This window comes from Heterocephalus glaber, unplaced genomic scaffold (assembly GCF_053883595.1).
Source record: "Heterocephalus glaber isolate CG9 unplaced genomic scaffold, H.glaber_assembly_v1.0 deba00000818, whole genome shotgun sequence".
In the NCBI taxonomy this organism is placed as follows: domain Eukaryota; kingdom Metazoa; phylum Chordata; class Mammalia; order Rodentia; family Bathyergidae; genus Heterocephalus; species Heterocephalus glaber.
This window is the reverse complement of record NW_028258164.1, coordinates 12,796,230-12,816,585: the sequence shown is the minus strand read 5'-3', so window position 1 is coordinate 12,816,585 and position 20,356 is coordinate 12,796,230. Positions and strand designations below refer to the sequence as shown.

Genomic DNA, 20,356 nt, shown 5'->3' with positions numbered 1-20,356 from the left:
ATGTGACACATGTCTGCATTCATGTGTGAAAATAACCCCAACTGGTTCTCAACTAAGTATCACTTACATTCAGAGCAGCTTCTCCACACTTCTCGATTGCTGCAAGACCCTGATTATGAATGTGCGTCTCCAGCAGCTTTTTCAATTCTCCCAGGCCATCCTGGATTCGAGATACAAGATTATACATGCGCCCCAAATCTGAAAGAAAAAAACAGCCACCTTTACACATGGAGACAAAGTCTGCATATTTGTTCCACTAATTATATATTTATACTGAGATGAAAGACACTCTCAAATAGGTGTTTTTAGATCTTAACCAAAAACACTTATTATAAGATGATATTTTCTGTTTGGTATATTTGTATTTTGCTAAAAGTAACAACAAAGTTAGGCTATTGTAGAAGTTTCATTGTATAAGTCTATTCCCCCCAACCCCAATCAGGAGAATCCCTCAACAGAATAGAGAAAAAAATCTTTAAAAAAAAAAAAAAAAAATCCTGCACCTAATACTTTTAAAGTCTCAAGACTGAAATACTTGTGTCTGACATAATAGGCACTCAAATATTGGTTTTTTAAAAAATGAAAATATTTAAGAAAATGGACAAATACTTCAACTGTACAAATAAGTCACAAGATAGTTCCCTCAAGTTCTTCATCTATCTGCAGTGGATAGTCAATTTATGAGGGTCACAGAAGAAAAATCCCAAATTCAAACAGGGATGTTTGAACTCCTAACACATGTCAGTAAAGCATGGAAAGTTAAAAGAAATATAAACAGTTCTCTCACCTCAGAGAATGTTTAAAGGAAGAAAAAAATCATTGTGAGTAGTATCATTTAATGTCAAAGTGTATGGAACAAGTGATACTACAAATAAACTGGAAAAGATCCTTTCTCTAAACCGGTACTTGAAATACTTGACAGAGACCTGAACTTGGTACCAAGGTCCACACACGACATCTCTTCAGAAGTGACAGACACAGATGACAGTGTTGGCCCGGAGGCTGGAATTCCAAGCAATTTCAAAATGCAGAGACCAATCCAATGGTAAGTATAGTATCTACACATTACAAGTCTTACGGCTCACCTTCATTTTTGTCAGCATCCAGTAAGTTCTGGAACTCTGTGTGGAAGATTTCCAGGTGCTTCTCGATGAGGACCTGCTCGCACTTCCGGGCCAGCTCATCCTGTGTGCTCTCATGCAGATAGACCTGGACTCTCCTCTGCTCCTCCAGCAGACGAGCCTCTGCCTGCAGAGTTAATTCGAGGCAACAGTTTTCATTTGCTTCTAAACAACTGTTGTGTGAATAAGCGGCAAGGTAAACTTTCAAATCTGCTCTAATAAAATAGATTAAGAACAAAAAGGAAGGGAACTTTTGATTTTTGGGTAAATGCCAACCATAGCTGAGGAGCCAGTGACACATTCTAGTTTCTGTCACATTTCAAATTCCACTCTCGAAGTCCAACAATGTTACAGTTATTACCATTCAACTGCCTTCATGCTTCAGTGGTATTACACCTTTTGGGGTAACCTGCCCACCTGTCCCGAGAAACCCACAGTCCTCTTGGTATGCAGACACAATAAGACCCTCTATATCCTGGACTGAAAGCTGCCGGAAGTCAGGGGCCACACCAATCTAATCCCGGACATGACCACTTGAAAGTAATTATTAGCAATGAGGCTTTAAAGAACATTATAGTCTAAATGGGTACCTCTGAAACCTACTGGATTATACACCTTAATTTCTTGCATTTCCTTCTAACAAAGAGAGGAAAACAAGCAATTTAAGAGAGGAACAGAAAGAGTGAATGTCAGTGTATGTTAGTATCCATCACCAGAAATATGTATGGTAAAAAGTGTCAAAGAGGAACCACAAAATTATTAAAGCCAGGAAGAAATTTCAACAATTTCAAATGGTTCAGGTGATCTAAATAAACACAAAAACTGTATTTTGAATTCCAAACAGGCCAGTATTGTCCAAAAATCATTTTCAGATTTGAAATAATTTTGGATAAATCTGGAAAAATAACTGGAACTGAACACTCAGAGGAGTCAAGAAAACATAAAATGAACAAGTGACTGCGCAGGGCCTGCACTGTCGTGGGTAAACATGGGACTGCCGTGAAGCCAGAGCAGAGCGAGTGCCTTATTACAAATTCTGCAGCAAGAGTTAAAGGGGAAAAATAAGCTCAGATATCTGCAGTGTGTGTTGAAAGATCAATATGCTTAATACATACTGATCACTAATAGGTCAGTAAGTATATCCAAATAAAAGCATGAGAAAGGAGAAGAGCAGAGTTCACAAATAACATAAAGATCTTCAGGTTATTCAAATTTGAGGTAATTAATTTTACCGAACTAAAAAATTAAAAGTAATGATAAATTAAATTCTAGAATACGTGGTGAATAAAATAGCACTGTCCACTAAAATATGTACAAAATATGTTAACAAATCATTAATAAACAGGTTACCAAAAAACCTACAGCAACATTCCAATTTGGCTTACAAACAGAAGCAGGAACAACATCCCAGGGCTCATGGATTGGTTATCTGTATTTTCCAGAGTCTACAATGAATGTGTCATTTTGTTTCTGTGACTGCAGAGCTCTTTAGGACATGAAGAAATGTTCAGAGTTCAGATCCTGCTACACTGCTCAGCCTGACCCCTTCAAAATGAAGGCTGTAGCAGCGCAGCACACCACACACGCCCCTCAGAGGCGCTGTCGTCTCTGGCTGAAGCTGCATCTGCTTTCTGAAGAACAGTCTCCCCAGGCAGCAAAACAAACCTCTCCCTTCCCAGATGGAGACTGGGCTCTGACAGAACATCTAGGTCGCTCTCTTGAAGGGCACTGGCTCTCCCCTCTTAAGCTCAAAGTAGGCACATTCTCCAGAGCCTTCCTGCAGAGGTGCCCGAGTGCAAGGATGCAGCCAGGGCCAGAGGCTGCCCTTGTGGCTGACCTCACAGATTGGGAAGGAGACCAAGGTCCTGGGTGTGCAGTGTCATTAGGTCTCACACAGGACAGTCACATATATTCTTCACTGACCCCAAGGCAAACAAGCTCCTGACCAGCAGACAATGAAATCAGAACACCAAGTGCAAACTCAAATGACAACATGAAACTAACCTGTTTTACTAGGATCAGCTCCCTATTTTAAAAATACTAACGTGGCCTAAGTTGTTCAGTCATCCTTAGAAAGATGCGCCACTAATTTTCAAACGTGTCTACTACATGACTTCTGACGACAGAAGAGTACAGAGACCCCCAATGGAATTTGAACATTTAGCCCACAGTGGCTGCTGAAAGCACAGTATTTCTCTTTAAGGTCTGCTCTTTATCTTAATGCTGTTCACGAGTTTTGTATTGTTTGTTTTAAAATAAACATTACTCCTCCCTAAATTACTGAATGAAACAGACACCTTTTACCCTATGGTTTTGGAGCAAGGTGTGTGTGTGTGAGAACAAATTTCTCCACCAGGCTTGCTTTTTGTCACACAGTTTTATGCATTCATATATATGTATATACTTCTAATCTCATTTTACATTGTTTGTAAATTAAAGCTAATTTAATTCTCATTATCTACTATTATTATTCCTATTTTATGGATGAGGAAATTGAGGGATGGAAAGGTAAAGATCATATGCCTACTATATGGGGTGGGGATTTCAAACAAGGCTCATTGCTGTTGAAATGCAAGCTTATAGAACAAGAGAAGAACTGTCCATTTGGTTAAAGTTAGATCTGTGCTTACAGTCAATGCATTATAGACTTCCACAGTCACGTCTAGCACACACCGGGCAGATCTGGGCCAAACCTTAACACCTCCAGAGAAATTCACTCCATGATGCATGGGTGAGATGATCACAGTACATGAAGAGTCCATAGGAAGGACAGGCTTGAGGCTACTGAGGATGTGCACCCTATGAGGCTCCACTTACAGCTTTTACAAAATCACCATCTACAGAAGAGCTCCTAAGAGATGTGTTTAAGAAAACTACACTGTCATGCTACAAAATAAAGTAACAGGCAATGTGAAGGCCTCAAAACAGATGATATTTCAAAAGTCCATTTGGCAGGCAGTTGTCTGACACTCCTACCTGGTTTGGGGTTCAGTCAGCATACAAATACAATTTAACTCAAAATATGCAAAGAACTATTAGGATGCCAAGTATAATATTTCTGATTTGTTCCATTGTCAGATTATGAGAAAAACAGTTTGTCAAGGACTTTCACCTTCAAACTTTGGAACTCCACACAGGAACACTGTCTCCTATAAGAAAATGCATCCGGACACTGCCCACAGGGCAGGACTTTCTCCCACAAGATGGGAGCAGAGCTGTGGCTTTTACTAACTTTCTTCTTTTTTGGTACAAGGGACTGAACTCAGGACCCTGTGCTTGCGAGGCAGGCGCAGTGCCACTGAGCTAAATCCCCAGCCGCTTTTACTAACTTTCTGTGGTGACTTACTTTCTAATTCTGCAGCCCACTCACTAGCCAAGTGAGTAAGAATAAAAGGCAAAGCAAGTGTTAGACTCAGCATGTCCCAGACTCCTGGAATCTACTAGTTCCACTAAATCAGGGGTCAGCAAATGACAGCTTGCAGGCCAAACCCTGCTTTTTTTTTTTTGCTGCTTGTTTTTAATAAAAGTTTTACCAGAACCCAGTCACACTCAGTTGTTTATGAACTGCTGTGGCTACTCTTGCCCTACAATGGCAGAGTTGAACAGCTTCAGCAGAGACCATATACAGTCCACAAATCCTAAAATATTCACTATCTGGCCCTGAAGAGAGAAGTTTGCTGACTCCTGACCTACTCACTCCTCAGAGCCTTATGTCTGGATAATTGTATTTCTAAGAAAGAGAACAAAGAATCCTACAAGGACTTCATGATAACATCACTTAGAACAGCAAAGGGTGTGTGACACATGGGTCAGCCTGACATCTTTCGTTCTCACCCAAATCAGAATTCAGATCCTCCTGTTTCCGAAGGACCTCTCCCCTAATGCAACTTGAAAGCAGTTACAGCCCCTAAGGGAATGTTTTTAGGAGCAAAAAAAGCAAAAACTTAACATTTGGAAACCTAAAAATATTTGTTTCTTAAAATTCTGTCACTGACAAGACTGTGATGCTCATCAGACACAGATCCACATTCCAGGAGAAACAACGGAAAACACGAAAGGCGTGCAGCTATACACTCAGTCGTGACCATCAGATGGAGTCACACCAGCCCCCGGGGATGCAGGAGAAGCACCCACACCCTTGAGGACACCACAGGACTTGGTGGCGACACAGAACTCATGGGGAGGCTGTGCGAGCTAAGAACTCATTTGAGGCGCAACGATTGTGCAACTTAAGGCTACTTTACGTACTGTATTTAAGCTTACCTTTTTCATATATTCAGTAACTGGGTTCTGCTGCAAGAATTCAGTACTCTCTCTGGTATAAAATCTCTCTGTGTCAGCCAAAAATTGAGATTCAAAGGATTCTTTATACACTGTTAACGTAGGGCCCTTTGCAAATGCATCATCTTCATTCAGCCCCAATTCCACTAGAAATAAATATGAGCTATATTTCAATTACCCTATTTTTGTTATATTTCACAGAAAATACTTAGGTGTAGCATTCAGTTTCAGTTATGTTTAAAAGGTCAATGGAAATGGAAGGTCTAAGGTAACTTATTTACTAGTATTAAAGTATACTCGTTTCAATAAAAGAAAAAAATTCAAGTGGTATTAAAAAAAAAATTCTGATCCAGGGCCAGGAATGCTTCAAAATTATCATAAACTTGATTTAGAGAACTTTTACCCTTCCAAAAACAATAAAAATTTCTAATTTTAAACTTTCAAAGAAATAACAATGCTACCCAAGTTTTAGAGACACCGTATTACTTTATCAGTTTCTCGATCTCAATTTTTCAAGCTGATATAGATTTCTGGTTATCATTTAGCTCAATAACACTATCATAGCATATATACAGTAATTCAGTAAGTGACCAGAAAAGAAAAAAATTCAAATTTCTTTTTCACCAAAATTTCCTTAAGGCACAGGGATCAAACTTTTATGATGAGTAAAGTCAAAATCACACTGACTTAACTAGCAACATTCTTGATGATATTAAAACATTTTTAGATGAATCTGTTAGAACATTGTGGTAACTGCCATTGATATGAAAAGTGAATAAATTAAGGGGAGATTATTTACCATAAGACTGTACAACTCCACTAATCAGTCTTGTATTGATGGTCTCACCATTTCTTTCTTTTTCAATCAGTTTTAAAACAGCATTTGTTACCTTTAGAAAGAATACAGGAAAGATATAAGATACACAGATTACAGAATACAATAGACACTATTACATATCCTGCAGTATTCAAAGCCACAAACAATGCAAAGTAAGATGTTCTTCAGGAATCCAAAAGTGTGAGGAAGACAGAAGCTGATTAATGACATCAAGAAGGGATTCTGAAAGTAATACACACACACACACACACACACACACACACACACACACACACACACACACAAGTATGTACCTGTTTATTCAATGGCCTGAATAGACAATCTCTCCAGGTTACCAATGCAAGCTAGATAAAAATGAAAAGAGAAAGTATTAAATATCTATACTTTTACTGTTCTCCCAAGTCTGAAGTCATAGGAAATAAACTGAACTCCACATTTTATCAAAATTTCTATATTATAATTTGTAAAAATCTATTACCCTGATGAAATCAAGAGCCATTCTCGAGTTAACCTCTTCAAGAGGTACAAAGGATAGGCATTTATCAGCTCACATTAAACAGCTAAGATACAGAGAAAAATTTAATGAAAGGAGAAGGTTCATATCAGCTTAGAAGTGGACGTAATCAGGCCAGGGATTTAGCTCAATGGTGTCAATGTCTGCCTAGCAAGCACAAAGTCCTGAGTTCAATCCCTGGTACCAAAAAAAAAAAAAAAAAAAAGTGGATGTAATCTGTAAATGTATTCCCTGGATCAAATAAATTTAATTTTTGACCTAACACTTGATAAAAACAAATCCATTTATTATCACAGTTTTCTAAAACTTAATAAGCCAAATTATAAATTATAAAAATCTACCAAGTTCTATGTCTTGATTATGGTGGTGGTTTCATGTACATATACAACTATAAATGCACAGAACTGTGTACTTTAATGCAGTTATTCAGACCTCTCATTTTACTTGTATTAGTGTGTTCATGACAGATGTTTTTAATAGAATGTACAAACATCACATGGTCTTCTTTTCCATTTCCCTAATACCCCACAGTGTTTAGTCCTGAACAATCACTATAAAAATGCTCTGAAACAGGAATTTTAGAATGCATACATGACTTTTAAACCATTTGTGTTGAGGAGTATTAGACAGATGAAATAAAATTTATTTGTCCACTGCAGGCTACTATTAGAACAAAAATAAGATTTCATGATTTTGACATCTGAAAGATGCTGTGAAGGAAAAGGCTCTTTTCCCAGGACGGTGACACTGGGCAGTGCAAACAACACCTCTCCCTGCAGTCTGTTGTGGCTGCTCTCTGCCGAAGACCCCCCAGCAGGAGTGAGGAGTGGAGTTCCATGGTGTGCCTGTCACTTCTACTGCACTGGAAGAGAGAATTTTGCTCCAAACTCTTCTCTAAATCATGACACCCTTAATCAGACCTAATTGGACCCTGATGACGTGTCACTTGGACCCAGGCAAGCTGAGAAAGCAGCAGCAAAGGTAAACCAAAGAAATTTCAGAACAATCCAGGGAAAAGGTTTTGTGAAGCACTTTAATGTATTAGTAGTGAAACTGAGTGAGGTCCTCTGGTCAACCTGAAAGGAAATCAACAACTGCCTATAATTAAAAAGGAAGCAAAAATCATTTAGAAAAAACTAAAACTTCATGACTTCTCATGAAACAATTTCATGATAAAGTAACATCGTTTTCTGGAGATTTTGGAGATGAGACATCAGTGAGAATGCTGCACTCTGCTCAGCTCTCCCTAAACTTCCAAGTGAGCTCAGCAGCTTCACTGGAGCACTGCATAGTAGAAAGGCTGCCTCTTGGCAGGGTGTACTGATCAGCCTTTGCTAGAACTTACAGCACTTGAGGATGTAGAAGGCAGGAGTTTTGAAAGAAGATTTAAAAATAAATCACCAGGTGTGGTAGCGCATGCCTGTAATCCTAGCACTCAGAAACCTGAGGCAGGAGGATTGCTTTAAGTTTGAAGTTAGTGTGGGCAACATAATGAATTCAGGGCCAGCCTGAACTACATAGCGAGACCCTGTCACAAAGATAAATAAATAAAATAAAAATTAATAGCCGGGCATGGTGGTGCACATTAGTGATCTCAGCACTCAGGAGGCTAAGGTAAGAGGATCACTACAGCCGGCGCTACACAATGAGTTCGAGGGCAGCCTGCCCAGAGAGACCCTGTCTCAACCTCCCACCCCTCTAAATTAAGAAAACAAAAAGTTGAATCTTCACAGAAACACTCTATAAAGTATCTCTGGATGTTAAATTTCTCCTTATCAGTTGAACAAAGTACAAAAAAAGTTTTAAAAAATTGTAATGATTTTCAGGAATCTGTGCTGTTGCTGTAGGGTACGCAAGATACATTAGGTCAAGTGGGTTTGTAAAAAAAAAACCAAAAAACTAAAACCATGTTGATTCCTACTCTGCCAACTTTGAGTCTCAAGAAACCACTTCTACATGGAAAAGGCAAGAGGAAACACAACAGTCATTCCACAATGTATACATATTTTCAAATTGCATGAAGTACATGATAAATATATATAAATTTTGTCAACTAAAAAAAGTTTTAATAAGGGGAAGTATAAAAACCTCAGATCAAAAACAACCTAGAAAGTTGTATAAAACCACGTAACTACATAACAAAGTACCACACCATGAAGCAACAACATTTTGGGTGTAGAAACTGAGGTATATAAATGATAAAATTAGTTTATGTATCTGGTTTCATGTTTTTCTTTTAAATAAAATTTGTCAAAAGTGAAATGAAACACTACTATTATAGCAACAATCTTGGCTAGGAAATCACCTCAATATGCATAATTTGATGGTTTAACAGCACTAGTACAAAACGGGTCTTGTTTGGGTCCATCTGCCAGCCCACAGCTGACAGGCTGTTTTGGGGGAGTCCTTCCTTAGCAGCTCCAGCACAATGTTTCACAGACTGCATCCGGAGAACTCTTTAAAAAGATGGAGGGCTCTGCTTCCAGACTCCGTCTAGGCTGGGGTCTGAGACTGCATTTTTCCCAAGTTTCTGGGTGAGTTGATGCTGCAAGATTAGGGACCATATTGCGAAAACCAACAGGGCCTAAAAAACCTTCACTGACTGAAGAAACATATTAATGGGAGAGATTTCCTAATTAATTCAGGGTTCCCTCCTGGAAGCAGAGTTCCCAGGCCATGACAGCAGAGGAGGGGCCAGTCCTTACTCTCTACCCTGTACCAGGGATTGAACTCAGGACCTTGCGCTTGCAAAGGAGGCACAGTGCCACTGAGCTAAATCTCTGGCCCAGGAGGGCTCATCTTTATGGCTTGTGTTGCAAGTGTGCCAGGGACTGCCAGGACTCAGGGGCTTCCTGAGCCAAGACTAGGGCAGTTGTAGGTGAAATAAATGGTTGGTCAAATAACTAAAGACCCTTTAAAAAGTAAATGCAGAAGTATGCAAGTTGCACTTTAGAACCCCAATTTCTCATCCTTCTGCTTTCCTGCCACAAAATATTAGAGGGTCAAGTACTGATAAAGGAAATTATCCATTTTGAAAAATGCTTTAACATTTGTCTAGATCCATTTCCTCAAAGACAAATCATTAATGCATTTGAAAAGTTTTTTAAAAACTTACTGAATAGATTTCGTATATTCCTTTTCGTCCTTCATCACATTCACGGCGAACCCAATGTCTATTGAGGTAGGCACAAATTCCATTAAGCACTTTGCTTGAAAATCGGTAATCTTCCCATTGCTGAGTGTAGAACTTCAGTACACTCTCATCCATCAAATCTTCTCCATCCTGAAAACAAGTTCACTAGAGTTTGCCACATACTAAATATAAGAGAATAAAAAACCCTACTGCACCCAATACGTTATGACTATTGATGGATTAGGAATTACTCTGCATAAAAACATGCTACTTAATATAAATTATCAGAACACAGTAAAAAATTCTTTCATATCAAATTAAAGTAGAACTTTTCTGTGGTTTTAAAAATGCATATAAACTGAACTGCATATAACCTGAACTTTTAGAATATAAGGGCAGTTTCTTTTTTTTAATTAAGAAATTCATCTTAAGAATCATCCCTATTTTTTATATTTTCTGGTTAAAAAATTAACATGTCCTATTAATTTATAGCATGGAGTTAATACATTCAATTTAAGTGCTTTTTCCTTCTTTAAATTTACTTAAAAATTTTCAAAATTTATACTTTTTGATTGTTGTATTTTTGTAAAAATAAGGTAAACACAATGAGACAGCATTTCTTCATCAGTAAAATCTCATGAAAGTGTACAGTTACCAAAATTATTTTACCGAGATTGGCACAATTTAAGCCGTATTTCCTAGGCAGTGACAAGTGTACAAAAATATGGCACTCAAGTGACCCAATTAGCATGTAAAACCTGATCACATCTAGATACAACCAAATTTCTTATTTATTTAGGTAATATGAAATGAACTTCAAGATGTAAAGTTAAGCCATTCTAGATTATGGTACAGACCTTTTTAAAAATGCAAAAATATCACTGATGGCCTATCAGTACTTTTATACAACACAATATAGTGTCCTTCACTCTGGTGCCAGAGGGTAATTACAATGCTCAATTTATGCAGTGTTGTAAAAAGAAAGGACACATTGGTTGGAGCTGGACATTAGAAACACTGTTTGGGGGACATGAAAGCGATACTACATTCACCATAATTTCTGATCAATCAACTATAATCTATTAGAATGATGTTCCAATTAGCTAGTAAAATAAGAAGACCAGTTCTGAAGCAGTCTGAAGATTCTGCATATTATCTGTGTAAGTCAAGTCTTTAAACTGTAAGAATCTCTGGGAAGATTGTAGAGAGAGTAGGGAAGGCTTCACTCAGTCTGTGCAACATATGTGGCACCCAATGAAGGTGTACCTGTTTACCCCATGGCTGTGACAGACCATCCAGACAGGATGAAGAGGCAGAAGTGAAAGGGGCTGAGACTCCCACTGCTGCTGAGGAAGGGTGTGAGTGGAAGAGCCCTACTCAAAGGTCAGGGTTACTGCTAGCAGGCCCCATCCTTGTCCAGAACACAGCAGAGAAGTTTTAAAACAGACTTCATGACCATGTGTAACCAAGATTACATTTGTACCATGTGATAAGCAACACCAAGACATCTCTATGTACAGGTTAATGCCCAAAGCAAAGAGCAAGTGAAAGATTTCTTAGCACTTAAGGTGCAATCATTATTTCATTTTTTTACATTCCACTATAAATGTTCAACATAGATGTAAAACATCTTACCTTAAGAAGATTTGTCAAGTAATTCTTCAAAAATTCCTTAAGTCGTTTGTACAATTCCAAGCCAACAAACTGGGCTCCTCCAGGCGTCTGTCCCTTTTTTGACTTAGAAGGAGGAACTCCAGCTCCTCGGGCTTGGTTCGACTGGTGTACGCTAGTACAGTAGTTATAAACATGACTTGGAGAGAAGTTAAGAAAATCTACATGCACATGCATGTGAACAGTGATTAAGATGAACATATTTCCTTCTATTTTGTTATCAACACATTCCCAATATATCAACCAAAGCCTGTAAAACCAGTGAGAAAAAGATCTCACTTGCACTGTCAATAAAGTGAAAAGTGAGGAAGCCCCATTCTCAGGGTTGCCTGTAAACTGGAGAGCTTACAGTACTTCCGGGAGGAAGGCTGCCAAGGAAAAAACCAGGCCTTTCCAATTGTCTGATGTGCCCAGTATTGGGGAAGCTGCTCCAAGAGAGCCTTAGAACTGGCAATAGGTATAAAGGAAAGTTACAAATAAAGTAAAAAGCAATTACAATATTTATTTCAGAAAAAACAGTGCTACAAATAATCACAGCTAGTGAAGATACTCAGCTATAAATAACAATTCCAGAAGCACCTGTTACAAATCCTGAAAAGAGTCAAATGTGGTTTATAAATGGATGCACACAAAGCTACGCTCTAAGATGGATGAGAGCCCAGTCCTCATACTGTTGACTGCCATCACTGAACACAGGCTGGGGAGCAGTGAGGGGTGGAGGAATCCTGGCCTAGCCACCTCTGCAGAGCATAAGAAGGGGCTGGGGAAAGGGCCAGCACAGACCAGAATTCTGTCACAGCCCATAAGCATGATGGACTCCTCCACACTGTCAGTACTTGGCTAAGTTAACAAACACTGAGGAGGACTCAAAGACAAATCAGTAAAGCAACACACAGCAACAAAATGTAACAGTCTGGTGTGGATGTGGCAGTATACTAAAGATACTTCAAATTAGTGGGTAAGAGATTCTTTAATAAGTGACAGTAAAAACTATTTCAAAAGATATTACAAATGAATTAAGAATAATAATACACAAATTGAAACTGTAAAACCAAGAATATATAAAGGACTACTTAGCAGTTACCGGGTTGGAGAAGCTTTCTAAGCAAAGTTATATAAATGCTTAATATGAAAATTTGAATACATTAAAGTAAAAATACCTTAAATTAACAAAGCACTACTATCTTTAAATTAGGTATCTCTATAGAAACATGGCCAAATACCCATAGAAAATCCAAAAGCTAAAAGAAAGGTACATTAATGGTCAAAAATTACTCAACTTTAATAGTAATTAACTATGTCTAAAAAGGATGAATCATCTTATTAAATGTTTCAGAGAATCAGATTATGAAAACCAGCTTTTCTGCTCATGATGCAGTTGTGACAAAAAAAATTTTTTTTTTTTTTGGAGACAGGGTCTCATAAGGCAGCCCAGATTGGCCTTTGAACTTGCAACGATCCTCCTGCCTCAGCCTCCTGAGTGCTGAGATTACAGGCATGTACCATCATGCCCAGCTGACAAATCTTACTATATTCTCACACTTGTTTTACATTCCTCCTATATCCATCCCCCTCACTCCTTCAACTTAAGACATGAAAGGTTGTAATTCTATGGCTTATCAGTCTCGGCCTTCCTTCCTCTCACCCTAAGAGCAAACTCCAGGACTTGGTATATGCTGTTTGTATGAACTTACAATTTCACTGGATAGCTATCTGCAAAATACATTATCCTGCACACTTTACAATTTCAGATTACACAAACACAAATTTGTTTTTGATAAGACTGAGCCAGCTACACAGCCACATTTGTAACAATGTATCCATTCTCTTGTTGATGGCCCCTGCTAGACAACATTTTAGCAGGTACCAGTTTTGTGTATTTTCTTTTTCTTGGTACCAGGGATCAAACCAGTTCCTTGCGCTTGCGCAGCAGGCAGTGAAACCACTGAGCTAAATCCCCGGCCCAGTTGTTTGCATTTTCAAAGCTGCACACATCAGTCCCACGTCCCCTTGGAAAGCTGTGCAAGTCTCTTGCAGTGCAGAAGCATGATGCTGGATGCTGCATGCTGCCAGATGGCTCTAGAGTGGTCAGATGGCCCCCAGCCCAGCATGAGTTTCCCTTATCATCCTCACCCACACGTGAACATGGTGGTTCCGCACGGCTTTAATACACATTTCAGCTGTCTTCATTTCTCCTCTTTATATTGGGTGCTCATACACATGAACATTAAGTGTGCTGAGGCATTAACGATCAAGTACAAAAGGCCACAACCAACTTTAGAGAGAGTTTGGCAGATTCTTAGTGCAAATCATGCCATCTTCAGAGTAAAGTGCTATTCTGCCATCTACAAAGGAAGCTTCTGGTACACACACCATGAATGAATCTCAAAACTACAATGGACACAAGAAGTTAAGACACACACAATCCCACTCATAGTAAGTTCCAGGACAGGCAAAACAAATCTATGGTGAGGACTCAGAAATGGTTTCTTCTGCTTTGCTGACCAAACGGGACTCAAACCACATTCTTGAGATCTGTGCATTTTGTAGTATGTCATTTTTTTTTACAGAGACCCTACATTTTAAAAAACAGAAACACATACAAGAAGTGTTTCTGCTACCCAACGAAAAACGCTGTCTTCTGGACTTGCAATTTGGTGACTGTGAAAACTTGTCCTTTATCAAGGATGTATACTGCAACTGTCTTGTTCATGGACAGCTCTCTCTGGGTGATGAGAAATTCTTAACTTATCACCATCAAGTTTATCTCCATTGCCTTCGATGGCTTGTACTGGGCTTCGGAAATCCTCTCCTCTGGCTAACTGTACTATGTGATCTCTCAAAGCTGATTTCTTTTTGGGGTTTTTAAACTTGCATGTGATACAAAAAGAAGTCATTTTATTTCTCTGGTCACAGAAAACCAATGGTTTACAAACCAACCATTAATTAGTTCAATGGTCCATCCTTTCCTCTCCATATGACCTGCTACTTAGAAAACTATCCATTTCAACTGTTTTCAAAAGTACTGCATTGTTTACCCTTTAAAAAATTATTTTTCTGCAATGTCCCCTTATTTATTTGTAATACTGTGGGTTTCTGATAAGTGATTTTGCTAATGGCTTATCTGTAAATCTTTTCAAAGAGCGAGCTTGGGTTCTATTAATTTTCATCATTGTGACTTTCATTTCTGTGTATTTACTTTTGTTCTGGTCAATTATCTTCATAAGCTCTCCTTGTTCTTTTTGGGTATAAAGATTTTAAATACGTAAAATGCATAAGTATGTATTGAGAGCATATAAAATACACAAATTCCTCCTACACACCATTTGGCTGTACCACACAGCTTTGAACAATCTCATGTCACACATACATACAGAGGTTAGAAATGTTAACCCAGCTTCGGCTGAGACATCAAGCACAGTATATATCAGTACTTCTAGAGAAGTCTGATGTGCACACAATAGAAAGTTGTTTTCTTTTTTACTATTAGTTCTCTTTGAAGAGTTTCAATTATTAAAAAATTTCCAAAGTATTTTTTTAACCTTTAAAAAAATGTCACTTTAAAATTAAAGAGTTGGATGTGGTAGTGCCTGCCTATATCCCCAGCTACTCAGGAGACTGAGGTAGGAGGATGAAAAATTCAAGGCCAGCTGGACAACTTGTTGAGATGTGAAAGAGAGAAAGGGGGAAAAGAGAGAAAAGGTGGGACAGAGCTGGCTATAGTGGTGCACATTCATAATCCCAGCACATGTGGAGGCTGAAACAGGAAGACTGGACGTTCAATCCTAGCCTTGGTGACTGAGTGACTTTGGGATACCCTGTCTCAAAATGGCCCTGGGTTTCCCCAGAGTGTGGGTGGATGGAGCTAGGGCTGTCGCTCAGTGGCAGGGTACTTGCCTAAGCTTTCACAAGGCACTGGAACCACCAAAAATTAAAATAAAACAAAAATCTGGTAAGTTTCTGATGGACAAGTCTGATTTTAAACTGTTTTATGATGGTAACAGAATTACTTTCTACCACTCTATTTTTAAAAAAAGTATCTTTCTATGCTTTTTTCCCTTTGATTAAAATGGTAATTTCCTTATTCCTTTATAGTTCTTGTCCTCTGTTGGAGTTATACATTGTATTTGAGTTCTTACAATGAGTACCTTAAAACTTGACACATATTTTGCCCCTTCCCAATTTTGGAAAACATTTGGCCTACAGTGTCAAATTTTTGGGTCTCCTTTCTATTTTCTCTAAGTTCTTCCATTGTGCATACACTGGACATTTTCATGTTATCTTCCATTAATTAATTAAGGCCTTAAATTACTTTCCATCTTTCTCTATGTTCAAACTCTGATTTACCTGCTCTCCCATTTGACTGTCAGTTGTATCAACTTTGCTATTAATCTTAATGACTGCATTTAAAATTAACATTTTTCCTGGTAAACTTATTTTTCCAGTGTTTAACTCATTTTTTAAAAAATTCTTTTGTTTTATTAATCATTTTGAATGGTTTCTCTCCGAGGACCATTTTATAGGAAGGGGGCGGGGGCAGGCGGGCGGCTGTTTCTGCTTTTTTTTTTTTTTTCGGTACCGGGGATTGAACTTGGGTCCTTGCGCTTACACAGCAGGCGTTGAAACCACTGAGCTAAATCCTCAGCCCTGTTTCTGCTCTTTACAGTATAGTGCATGCTCACTTCTGCACGACACTCTCTCCTGTGCTTTGTAACTTTAGCTTGTTCTTGGTGGGGCTTTCCTATCACTGTAACTTCCATCTTATCCTGAGCTCAGTTTAAATTTTTTTAACTATAAGGAGACCTGGGAGAGTAGGTGTTTTTTCATCTTCAGGTTCACCTTTCCAGTAAAGAATTTTAGTATCCAGGTTTCCACGGCAATGTCAGCTGCCAGGCCTCTGCTAGCTGGGCCCAGGGCTCTGTCCCCTTCTCTGTGGCCACCACCCTCCAGCCCACCTTACCCAGCCTCCTGCTTCACAGAGGCTCACAGTGCTGGCACCTGCACTTCTAGCCCTTCACCTGCTCGAGTTTGTGTAGAGCCAGCTGTGCATTTACACCCTATTGTACTGTGCCAAGCACGCAGTTGCTAGCTGCTGGTTCAAGGATGTTAGGTTATCTACTTCAGCCTGGCCTGTTTCTTGGCAGTATATAATTTTCCAGCTGTTGAACAACAAAGGGCTTATAAACAAACCCAGTGATCACTAAAGTGCAGGAAAGTGGAGCTGCTATGCTTTAGAGATCAGAGACTATACCATCGTTTTTAAGGTACAATTTGGGAATATTAAGAAAACTCTGAAGTGCTTTCTTTCTGGAACAGGAAATTAGTGATGTCCACTGTGGGGTCCATGGGGGGACAGATCTTCCAGCTTCTATTAAACAGGTATCAGCTGAGATCCCAACCATAGCACACATCAGTTTGTCCAGATGACATGGGCAAAAAGGCTGTCGATTAACTGACAATGCATTCTCATCAGACAGAATGTGTACTTTGATTTCCTAAAAGATTAACTGTTTTTGACTTCGACAGATTTATCGTTAACTCTTTAAAAGTAAAGAAGTGAAACTGGTTAAGGCAATGCTAAAATATTCTGACAGAGTGTCTAACTCACCCAAGTCCTTTCGATTCTGTTTTTCTCTGTTATTGTTGCTCTGAGCCGTTAAGTGTTAGCACTCTGTGGTCCAAAGGGGTTACAGGATTTTCTTCTAATCTGTTCCCATCCATTTTGTAAGTTTGATCCTAAACTTTCTGGTATCAACCTTTTTTTCCCATTCAGGGCAATTTCTTCAAAGAAGGGAATTCAAAGCCTCTCTCTGGAGAGCAATGGTGGGCCTGTTAATGTCTGGACACCAATGTGACACTGACAACAGAGCCCTTCCTTCTTACCAAGTGTTCCTTGTGGAGAGCAACGTCCAGTGCCCGAAACAGTCTTCTTAGTGGCCTTGAGGCACACACCTGGGACCCTACAGAACAAACTGAAAAGCTTAACAGTGGAAAGGAAGTCTCTCTTTTTTGAGACAGGGTCTTGCTTTGTACTGCAAGGCTGGTTTTGAACTCCCAGCGATCCTCCTGCCTCAGCCTCCCCAGTGTTGGGATTACAGGCATGCACCACCATGCCTAGCTTGGAAAAAGAAAGCTCTTAAAAACTATTTTAAAGTATCTATACAGAGTTTAATCTCTACCTTCATTCCTAAATTAGCACCATTCTTGACTCTAGCCAATCAGGCAGGAAATCGTATAGATTTCCTGTTAAAATTCAGGTTTTCTTTTATCCACCTTGATCTAGATAAAGATAAAATAATGCAACACAACTTACAACAAGAACCCAGAGTGCTGCTGGGCAGCATGGTGGTGCACACCTGTAGCCCAGTACTTGGGAGGGTGAGACAGGAGGATCACCTTGAGTTCAAGGCTAGCCTGCACTACACAGCAAGACCCTGTCTCAACAACCCCCTCCTCCAAAAGAAGCCAGAGTGCAATGATCCACCCCTTCCCATCTAGTGGTAACCATTTTTAACTGTTTCAAAACTTAGTTTCTTATTTTTCAGGTGGGCACATTCACATCGTTACATCACATGCTCAAGCTGTTCTGACTAGTCAACCTTTGTGCAAATTATTGAGTTCCTGCTTCAAGAAAACACATCCTATTTCCATACCCTATCTCTAGCCCGGCCACATCCCAGCAGTCTAGGCAAAGCCTGAATTAGTTACCTTTGTACCTTCAGATTACACTTAAACCATGGCTCTGATTCTTACACCTTAGAAACTAGCCACATTTCTGGCAAATATCTATAAACTCTGAAAAAATATTGTTAAAAAACTATCTGAGGGCACCAGAGAAAAGGTCAGTTTATAGTGAAGGGCTGTCTAGTGTTGGAAAAAAGGAAAGGCACAATTCAGCATCGCTGATGTAGATGAAACAGGAAAATAGACGCAGCTTCAAAAGACAACAGAGGTGGCCTAGAGATGACTCATGTGGTCAGAATCAGGAGACAAGGTTGTTAAAGCAATTATCACAGCATACAAACCTATAAAGGGAATTATGTTTGTGATGAATGAAAATTAATGGCAACAACAAACAGGAACCGTGAAAACGAACCAAGAAACATTCAAGAAAAATACAGTACCTAGAATAGATTATTTACGGGAAGGCCTTGGCAATAAAATGTATCTGAAGACAAACCAACAAAGATAATGGTGGGGTTCAGGGAAGACAGAGAGAGATGGAGGGAGAGGAAATATAGAGGAATCTTGGTAGCAGATAGGGAAACACCACGTGTAACATACAGGAGAAGAATTCAAATGATCACATATTATAAATGCCAGACAACAGTAAAATTACCTGTTTAGTGCTGAGAAAGAAAAACAAACCCATCAACCCAAAATTCTATATCCAGTGGAAAAAAATCCTTTGAAAACAAAGGTGATGGCTGGAGGGGTAGCTCAGTGGTAGAAAACTTGCCCAGAAATGTGCAAGGCCCTGGGTTCCATGCCCAGCTGCACAAAAAAGGAGGAAGAGGAAGAGGAGCACAGAGAAGAAGAAATGGTATTTTCAGATAAAATAAAACTAAGGAAATTCACAGAGCTGCATTTCAGGAAGAAGAAAATTGGTATTACATGGAACCTTGAATCTTCAGGGAAAGCAAGCAGTAGAAATAATAATTATCTGAGTAAGTAGAAAAGGCACCCTTCCCCTTAATTCTTTAAAATACAAAGGACAGTTTAAAGCAAACAGCTGTAAAACTGTCTTGTGGGTTTAAAAGCATTTGTAGAGGGGGCTGGAGATTTAGTTCAGTGGCACCATGCCTGCCTTGCAAGCGCAAGGTCCTGAGTTCGATCCCCAGCACCAAAAAAAAAAAGCATTTGTAGAGGTAACATAAAGAAGAGGCTGGAGATAGTAAATTACAGTACATTTTCTGTAATGCTAAAACTGCATATAGCATGCCAAGAAAGGGAGTACATAATGTCCAGAACAATCTCTTAACCTTCCTCCTATACACACACATTCTTCAAAGGTATAACTAGAAAGCCCACTATATATATTAAAATAAGAATTTAAAAATTTTTCAATAATCCAGAAAGAGGAAAGAAAGCAGAACAAAGAAAAATTTTAAAGAGAAAAATAATAAAATGGTAGGCTTAAAAGGATACAATTAATAATTATCATAAATGTCAACATGCTAAAACTATCATCAAAAGGCAGAGATAATCAGAAGGGACAAAACAGCAGGACCATTCTATGTGCTGACATGAGACACAATTTAAATATAAGGACATAGACACAACACACTGCCCAAGATAAGAGGGCTATTTCATGATGAGTGTCCATTTATTAAAAAGGCATCATTGTATGGTGTACTTTCCTAATAACAGAGCTTCAAAATACATGAAAAAACTGACAATTAAAAGGAAAAAGAATTTTTTGATTGTATGATGAGATTTTAACATCCCTCTCTCAATTAGACCAGGAAATCAGTCAAGGCATAGATGAACAGGAAACATGGAGAAAGACTTTTTGCAAATGGGAAGAGACCCAAGAGATGAGAAGACGAAGGGGAAATAAAGAGAATTAAGATGTGTTATGCACATGTACCAACTCTCCTCCATGAAATTTTTTTTTTTTGGTACTGGGGATCAAACTCGGGTCCTTGCGCTTGTGGAGCAGGCGGCAAAACCACTGAGCTAAACCCCCAGCCCTCCTCCATGAAATTTTAATCATTATGTACTATAAACATGCAGTAATATAAAGACAGAAGATCTGGTAACGCTACCAGTACTGTTCCCTTAGTGGGCAGTTAAAA

The 20,356-nt window shown here is 38.9% G+C and overlaps 1 protein-coding gene across 7 annotated transcripts in view; it reads right to left on the bottom strand.

Annotated features, from left to right (window-relative positions):
• The window catches only part of Cul1 (cullin 1), a 101,849-nt gene that overhangs the window by 23,204 nt on the left and 58,289 nt on the right, over positions 1–20,356 (bottom strand). For all 7 annotated transcript variants that reach the window (XM_087207789.1, XM_087207790.1, XM_087207788.1 and 4 more), the window contains 7 exons: positions 11,523–11,697; positions 9,870–10,037; positions 6,534–6,584; positions 6,202–6,292; positions 5,385–5,548; positions 1,086–1,248; positions 68–198 (listed from right to left, as the gene is read on the bottom strand). In XM_087207789.1, coding sequence (XP_087063915.1) covers positions 68–198; positions 1,086–1,248; positions 5,385–5,548; positions 6,202–6,292; positions 6,534–6,584; positions 9,870–10,037; positions 11,523–11,697 — 943 coding nt within the window. The remainder of the gene's footprint in view (positions 1–67; positions 199–1,085; positions 1,249–5,384; positions 5,549–6,201; positions 6,293–6,533; positions 6,585–9,869; positions 10,038–11,522; positions 11,698–20,356) is intronic.